Here is an 8534-nt window from a genome sequence, read left to right as displayed (position 1 = left end):
GTTTGAGTTTTTTTTTTTCCTTTTTCCTTTTTCTCATCTCTTTAATTGGCTGCCAAAACGTTTTTAACATTTGAACTAATGTTTATGACATATATTTGAAATTTAATTCTTGCTTATGCTTTTTATAAAAAAAAAAAATTTAATTGAATAAATAATTTAATTAATAATAATCGGACAATGTTAACTTTTTATTATTATTATTATTATTTTGATTAATTTAATAATTAGAGACTTTAAAATTTTTTAATATTTTATCCAGTATGTGAGACATTATTTAAATCTTGAATTTTTTAAAATAAGTATTTATTATTATAAAATTTAATTATGTAATTCATTAAAGTATTTTTTTAAATTATTTATTTTTATTCTTTTTTTTTACATCTTAGTATAGTATATGTTTATATAAATTAAATATGATGAATTTTATTACAAATTAAAAATTTTACACATAAAATATATTTTTACTTAAAACTATGTTTTTTTAAAGTAAAAAAATTAAGTACTCATTGTAATAGGGTCATATTTTTAAAATTAATAATAATAATAATGGTATAATTATTTTAAGATAATAAATTTTAACAGATTTAATATATTTTTATTTGCACAGGAATAAAATTAATTGTTTAAAAATAATAATAATTATATTTAGTCTACCATTAAGAATTTAATTTTATTAATTTGCCAAATTTTTATTTATCATAATAATTTTAAAATAATAAGATGTAGTATTTAGAGTAAAATTTACTTTAAACAAATGGGACAATAAAAGTAAAAAAAAGAAATTTTGTAAAAAAATTAATATAGTATTTTTTTTTAGTATCATAATATATTTGATAATTTTTAAAAATTAACACAAAGTAAATTTACTAATTAATTTCAATCCTGTAGCATATTTTTCATAAAAATACTAAAGCAAATATAGTAGAAAAATTCACTAAATTATCTAAAAACTATACTTTAACTAAAATTATATTCAAAATTTTTCCTAAAGTATTATTACAATTTCCCTTTAATAATTTTAAAATGCTTTTAAAAAAATTAGTAGTAGTAATGGGACAAATTAATAATAAAACGATAAGTTTTTTAAAATTATTAAATTATAGCAAGCTGATAATTTCATTTTTATAAAGTAAAAATTTACAGATAACTGAGTGCAAATTCAACATAGTACACATTAAATAAGCCATTGTATTTTACATTGTCGGTTAAAGTTTGTAAAGCAGAAGACGCCGTGCTACGTCATAAAGTCGTTGACGAATGAAATGGCTGAATTTGGTGTGACGTCAAAAAATTTCGATCATCTTTTCTCTTTAATGGTGGACAGGGACAAGTTCAAAGGTTTTACAGATAACAATTCCCGATAAATTTGTTTGTTTAAAATAAAAAAAAAACTTCAAAACCATGCTAAACTTATTTAAACAAACTTTTGCTTATAACATAAAGCGGTAAGTTATGATAAATAAATTGTGATATTGAAACATTTACAATCTATTAATGTAGTTACCGCCATCATTAAAGGAACAGAAATCAGATCACCCAAAACATATTGTTATTTCTTACCCGTACTATTTTTCAGTCGCTATTTCAAAACCAATTTTTCCCTAAAATTTCTCATACAATATTTATAGTAATTAAATAAATTTATTATGTCAAACAATAAGTCTTTTTTAAGCTATTTTATAGAAGTAATAATTTATAGTTATTTGAAATTTATAATTTTCCTTTATTCCTTAGGCCTTAGGAGGCCTTTAAACTTTAACTTTTTTAATAGATTTCTTTTATTTCCTATGGAAAAAAATAGCACGTTTTCAGAATGTTATTTTTTTGTGTGCAAAATATAAAATTAATTGACATAGATAAAAGTAGTACTGCTCAGTATAATGATTCTTAAAATGTAATATTGAGTTTGATAAAAATAGGGATTTTAAATTTTGTTAACATTAAATTAGCCTGATAAATTCCTTATTTAAATAGCAAAAGATTTTATTTTCAAATTAAATTATATTATACATTCTTTTTTTTATCATATTAATATCAGGTATCTTTACTGATTTGGAAAAAAATCCTGTTTTATTTTAGGTACAGCTCAAGAAGCTTGTCTTCTGTAATGAAACTACCTAATGTTGAAGATTTTTCTGTGCAGAATGAACCTGTTTTGGGTTGGTATTTTTATGTTTTTTATAAGTTATTCCAGCTTTACTTTCATTTGCAAGGAAAAATTATTTTTTTATAAAATAAAAACACAAAAAAAAATTATCAATAAGATTCAGTATCTTTTTAAAATTGTACAAAGGCAATATGATCAGATAAATTTTAAAACTCTTAGTCTTTATTTAATATGTAAATTTAAAAAAACCCATTTTTTTTTTTTGTCTCAAATAGGATATCTTCCTAATTCTGATGAAAGAAAAGAATTGGAGAAAAAGTTAAAAAAATATTCTGAAAATGTTGAAGAAGTACCAATAGTTATTGGCTGCTCAGAATTGAGAACGAAAAATGTCAAATATCAAGTAATGCCTCATAATTTTAATCATAAAATTGCCAAGTTCTACTACGCAGACAAGGTGAGATTATCGATACAATGTTAGAGTATAAAAATAGATAAGTTTTATTTATTACAATAAGTGTTTATGAATTTATCGCAAGCAAAATTATTAATATGCATTATTTTATTTGTATTTTATTTTATTTTTTTTTCCCCTGATAACTCGCACATTATTCGAAAAAATTTCAATTGAATTATTTTTTAGGAAATGATTGAAAAAGCTATACAAACAGCTGTATGTGCCCAGAAAGAATGGGAATCTAATACAACACTAGAAGAAAGAATTAAAATATGGAATAATGCTGCTCACATGATGGCTACATGTTACAGACAAGACTTAAATGCTGCCACAATGCTAGGTCAATCTAAAACTGTGATTCAAGCTGAAATCGATTCAGCAGCAGAGCTTGTGGATTTTTTCAGGTAAGCAATTTTTAACAATTTTATGCTTAATCAATATATATATCGACTCTAATTTTTAAAGTGATCAAAAAAAAAAAATTTTTTTTTTGTATTATTATATACAAATTATGGGTTTTTCCACTATTGATTTTATCATTAAATTTAATTCATTTATTTTCATCAATAAATTGCGTAAAAATCATGTATGACGTCACATTTTTTATTTTTAATTTTCTTATTCATTGAAAAAAAATTTTACTTATATTATTGTATTCAAGATTTTAAATCTCTACGAATAAAATATTTTAAAAAAATTTTTCGTAAAATATTACCACAATGATATTTTAAAATTGAAATTTCGAATTGAATTTTTTTTTTTTTTTTGCGGCAAACGTTATTTTGAAAAAATTTTTTTTTTATTTTAGATTCAACGCATACTTTCTTAAGGAAGCATTGAAATATCAACCAATTAGCACTGATCCAGACGTAACTCTTAATTCAATGAGATACAGAGGTTTGGAAGGATTTGTTGCTGCTGTTTCTCCTTTCAATTTCACTGCTATCGGTGGAAATTTGGCGTACACTCCAGCTTTAATGGTAAAATTACCAATTAAAAAAAAAAATAAAATCCTACTTTTTTTTGGGGGGGGGGAGGGAGGGCATTTTTAAAACAAATAGAAATTATTCTTAAAATTAAATTTAAAAATTTTTTTTCAGGGTAACAGCGTCCTTTGGAAACCTTCTGATACGGCGTTGTTATCTAATTGGATTATTTTCAAGATATGCAGGGAAGCAGGTGTACCACCCGGTGTAGTAAATTTTGTACCAGCTGATGGACCAGTTTTTGGAGATGCAATCACTGCCAGCAGTCATTTGGCGGGCATCAATTTTACCGGATCTGTACCGTAAGTTTTATAAACTATTTACTCAGCTTAATTTGCTGAAATTAAAAAAAAAAAAAAAAAAAAATAAACAAAGAAGCGTTAAAATAATTAAACGTAAACGTCTAAATACTCTATTAAATATGCTAATGAATGTCACCTTTAGTTTTCGAAAATCCACGGTCAGAATATCACCTTTAATGCGATACATTATTAAAAAAAAAAAAAACTTTTGGCAGGACTTTCAATCGACTTTGGACTCAAGTGGGTCAAAATATTTCCAAATATAAAAACTTTCCACGATTAATCGGAGAATGTGGTGGAAAAAATTATCATTTTGTTCACTGTACCGCTTGCGTACAATCCGTCGTCAATGGAACCATTCGATCCGCTTTTGAATTTTGTGGTCAAAAATGTTCTGCGTGCAGTAGAATGTACGTTCCTGAATCCCTGTGGTGCGATGTAAGTGTCATTAATAATCGTTTTTAAATTTTTAAAAAATTACTGATTGCGATTTAATGTTTTTTTTTTTTTTTTTTTGTATTTTTATTCCTTAGATTAAGCAGGGATTGATCGAAACCCTTAAAAGTCTAAAAATCGGAGAACCGACCGATTTTAAAAATTTTGCTGGGGCTGTTATCGATAAAAAAGCTTACGACAGAATAGTCGGTTATATAAATCATGCCAAAGGAAGTCCTAATTTGGAAATCATAGCAGGAGGAAAACACGATGACAAGTAATTAAATTTTTCTTTTTTTTTTTTTTTTCTTATCTTTTTCAATGCAAAGGTTTACAACGAAAAAAAAAAAAAAAAATTTTTTCAAGTACACGTGAACATTTTTTTTTTTTTTTAAAAAAATATTTAAATGTCTCGTCGTCGTTATTTAATTTTTTTTTGCTTTTTCAAATAAACTTATCATTGAAAAATTTTTTAAATCATTCTGATAAGAGAAATTTTTTAAATTTTTTTTTTTTTTATAATTAGGATTATTCAACGTCTAGTACCAAAGTCGTTAAAAAATTATCACCGATGTAATTTTGAATTATTTACATATAAATGCATAACACAAATGTTTTTTTTTGTTAAAATATTTTCAGAAAAGGATATTTCATTGAGCCGACAATAATCGAAACGAAAGATCCTCAAGACAAAATAATGCACGAAGAAATATTTGGTCCCGTTTTAACCGTTTACGTTTACAAAGACAATTGTCTTGAGCAAACAATGAAACTCGTGAGCGAAACATCGCCATATGCATTGACAGGAGCTGTATTTGCCGAAGACATGTGGGTTTAATTATTGAAAAAAAAATTAAAAAACGTTTTTACTCACGCCATTTGACTAAATTTAATAATTTTATTTTCAGGGATTTTCTTTCATACGCTCTAGAATATTTTAGAAATACAGCTGGAAATTTCTACCTAAATGACAAATCTACTGGTTCCGTTGTTGGACAGCAACCTTTCGGCGGAGCAAGGCTCTCTGGTAAAATAATAAACCTCTTTAAATTGTATTTTTTTAATTCCCCCCCCCCTCGTACCTCCTCGTGATTTTTTTTATTTTAATTATTATTTATTAAATAGGTACCAACGACAAAGCGGGAGGTCCCCATTACGTACTTCGATGGTCATCACCGCAGTCCGTTAAAGAGACATTTGTACCTTTAACAGAAGTAAAATATCCCTACATGAGTGTATAAGCAGTATTTTGTCCCTCATTATTATTGTCATTGGCATTTTTTTTCAAAAAAAAAAAATTCTGTTAAAAAAATCAAAATTAGAATTAATGACAGACGTGTTCCGGTTCATTTCCAAAATTGATTGTTTAAAAAAAAAAAAAAAAAAAATTAATACAAGATATAAGGTGATTAATAATCACACGAAGTAGAATTCATTGTTTTAAAAGTTAATAAAATCTAGTCATGGATTTTAAGAAAATGAACTTGATAAGTTTTTACAGTATTTTAAAATATATTTATAATAATAAAGTCTTAAAGAAAAAAAAGAAAGAAAAAGAAGAAAAAAAAAATTATGAGGTTCTTTTAGTGCATTTTTGTATGTGAACAATTTTTTTTTTTTTTTTTTTTTTTTTTTTTTTTTTGATGTACGGTTGATTATTTTTATTTGTGTATGAATTTATAAAAAAAAAAAAAAAAATTATATGAATTTTCATATGTATATATGTATTAGGATTGAGTCAAATAAAAGCAACTGAATTCTATTTCCATAATAATAATAATAATCGTATTTAAAAAAAAAAAAAACCCTTTTCGTAAATCATGGGTAATTTTAAATGTAAATAAAGGATGTATTAAATTATCATAAGAAAGACAATAAATTAAACTAGTAAGAACAAATAATAATAATAATAATAATAATAATAATTGTTATTTATTTATAATTTTGTTTTTAGTTTTTTTCTTTTTTTTCGCATTTGTTTGTAACAATAATAGTAATTATTATTTTTTTTTTTTTTCAGTAATAGAAAAATTTAATAAAAAAGTAAATTAAATATGAAGTGATATTAATAAATTATTAACCTTAATAAAAAAAAAAAAAAAATCCTTTGAATCCCCTCAACAAATAAATTTAATAACATTTAGTGTGTTTTTCTATTCGTGTAAAGTGTCATAGAAATTTCAAAAATTTAATAAATAAGAATAATATTAATAAAATAATTGAAGAAAATAAATTTGTTTTATTTATGTGAAATTCGTAAATTATTTTTTTTCAATAAGATGATTGTTAAATTTTAATTCGGATCAGTGAACGGAGATGATGTATTATTTGGTAATACAGAAAGCAAGTTTTATTTTAAGAAGATAATAAAGTATTAAAAGCTAAGTATAAACAATCGAGACCATTTTAGTTTAATATTAATCTTGACAGGATTTTTTTTTTTTTTCCACACTTGCCAACTTGCTAAAAATGTGGCAACTTTTGTTTTTGTCGCCTTTTCTAACGCTTTACACGAAATCCTAAAGCCACTCTCTTAATACTTGATTAGTTTTTAGAGAAAAAAAAATTAGTTTTCTTTTTTTTTTTTTTCAATTAGTCGATGAGTTAACGCGTAAAAATGATTATAACGTGATTTAATTAGTAATTTTATTATTTTAAGTGTTATTATATAAAAGTTTTAATCCTTTTTTGTTTTTGGGTTCATTTTAAAATTGAAATTTGAATGTATTCATCATTGGCAAATTTAATAAAATAATAAAAGGTAAAATTATAATTATTTTATTAATAAATTTTTACAATTTTCTTCGGTTTTAATTTACGAAAACTTTTTTTAATTACTCATCGTTTTACTATTAAAAATTTATACATACATAATTTTTTTTTGCTTAATTAAAATATAAAAAGTTTTTACATAGTTAAAACTTGAATTTTTTATAACCTATATTTTATTTTTTTAATGAGATAATTTTAATTTTTTTTTTTTTTTACCAAGTTTTAATAATCAATTATTAAACGCTGTTTACGATAAAATATATATTAATTAAAAAACAATAATTATTACAAATTGAATTTTTTTTATCATTATTATTATTAGAGAATTTAATTATTTTCATGAGATGAAAATAAAAATGTCATTTATTAATTAATAATGGGATTAAATTTTAAGATAATTATTTTAATTATTTAATATTAATTTACATTTTTCAAAAGATTTATTTATCAATATTTTTTTTTTTCTTTGACATTTTATTTAATTTCTCATTGATAATATAATAATATTAGGAATTTTTTATTTGTACAGACTGAGTTCCCTTTTTTTTTTTGAAAAATTAAAGTAATACTTTTAATTTAATTTTAATCTGTCGATTATTTGTCTTTATTTATTTTTACTATATATTTATAGTATAGAATATAACTTGGGATTTTTTTTTTCCTTTCTTAATATAACAATTATATAATAATTATAGATTTTTTTTAATCTTATTGCAAATCGTATGTAAACCACTTTTAAAAAAAATATTAATTAATAATTTTTTAAAAATATCGTATAATTAATGTTACTGCATGTGTAACTTTAGTAAAATATAATTTTGTAAAATTTTATTCTAGAATTAATGAAAAGAGTAAATAAAAAATGATATATTAATTTTCATTTAAAATTTTGTCGCCTTATTTGTTCCTGTTGCAAACGATATTAAATTTTTTTATTAATCGTACAAAAGCATGAAACAAAGTGCAAAAAAATTTAAATACATTTAAGTCATGATTACAATTCAAAAAATTGTAATGAGATTATCATCTGTATGAAAAGTCAAAAAAAAAAAAAAAATTATATCTTTGAGTAGTTGTTATCAAAATTATTATTATTATTATTATTGAATATCAAGGATGACTGCCCACTTTTCAAAATCGAATTCTCATGCGAAAAGTGGATCTTCAGTTTTTATCGTTCAGTTTTTTGTTTTCTTTTTTATAGTTATTTTGTTTGTTAATTCAAATTAATTTTATAAAGTATTTTTTATTTTTATAATAATTTATAATATGGAAAATTAACTTTTATTTTTTTTTACATCATTGGTATAATTGATTTATGTGAAGTAAGTGTTGTTATTTTAAATTAAATTGTATTATTTTTTTAAATTTTAAGATTTTTAAATTGAAATATTTATTTAATTTTAATTTATACAAGTCGAATTAATTTTCTTAATTATTTCCTTGTTGTGACATAATAATAATTAAGGTACTAA

At 22.5% G+C, this 8534-nt stretch overlaps 1 protein-coding gene across 1 annotated transcript; it reads left to right on the top strand.

Moving 5' to 3' along the window:
• Positions 1-2107: 2107 nt before the first annotated feature.
• Phum_PHUM048020 (delta-1-pyrroline-5-carboxylate dehydrogenase, putative) lies at positions 2108-5528 on the top strand (the record flags this gene model as incomplete). Its single annotated transcript, XM_002423255.1, has 10 exons — positions 2108-2159; positions 2383-2564; positions 2751-2954; positions 3395-3544; positions 3665-3852; positions 4068-4290; positions 4386-4564; positions 4927-5115; positions 5196-5314; positions 5428-5528. The coding sequence occupies 10 exons, from the start codon at positions 2108-2110 to the stop codon at positions 5526-5528; spliced, it is 1587 nt and encodes a 528-aa protein (XP_002423300.1).
• Between the last annotated feature and the right edge of the window lie 3006 nt (positions 5529-8534).

This window comes from Pediculus humanus, genomic scaffold (genome assembly GCF_000006295.1).
Source record: "Pediculus humanus corporis 1103172107399 genomic scaffold, whole genome shotgun sequence".
Classification (NCBI taxonomy): Eukaryota; Metazoa; Arthropoda; class Insecta; order Psocodea; family Pediculidae; genus Pediculus; species Pediculus humanus.
The sequence above is the reverse complement of the archived record's forward strand: the minus strand, read 5'-3'. Positions and strand labels throughout refer to the sequence as shown.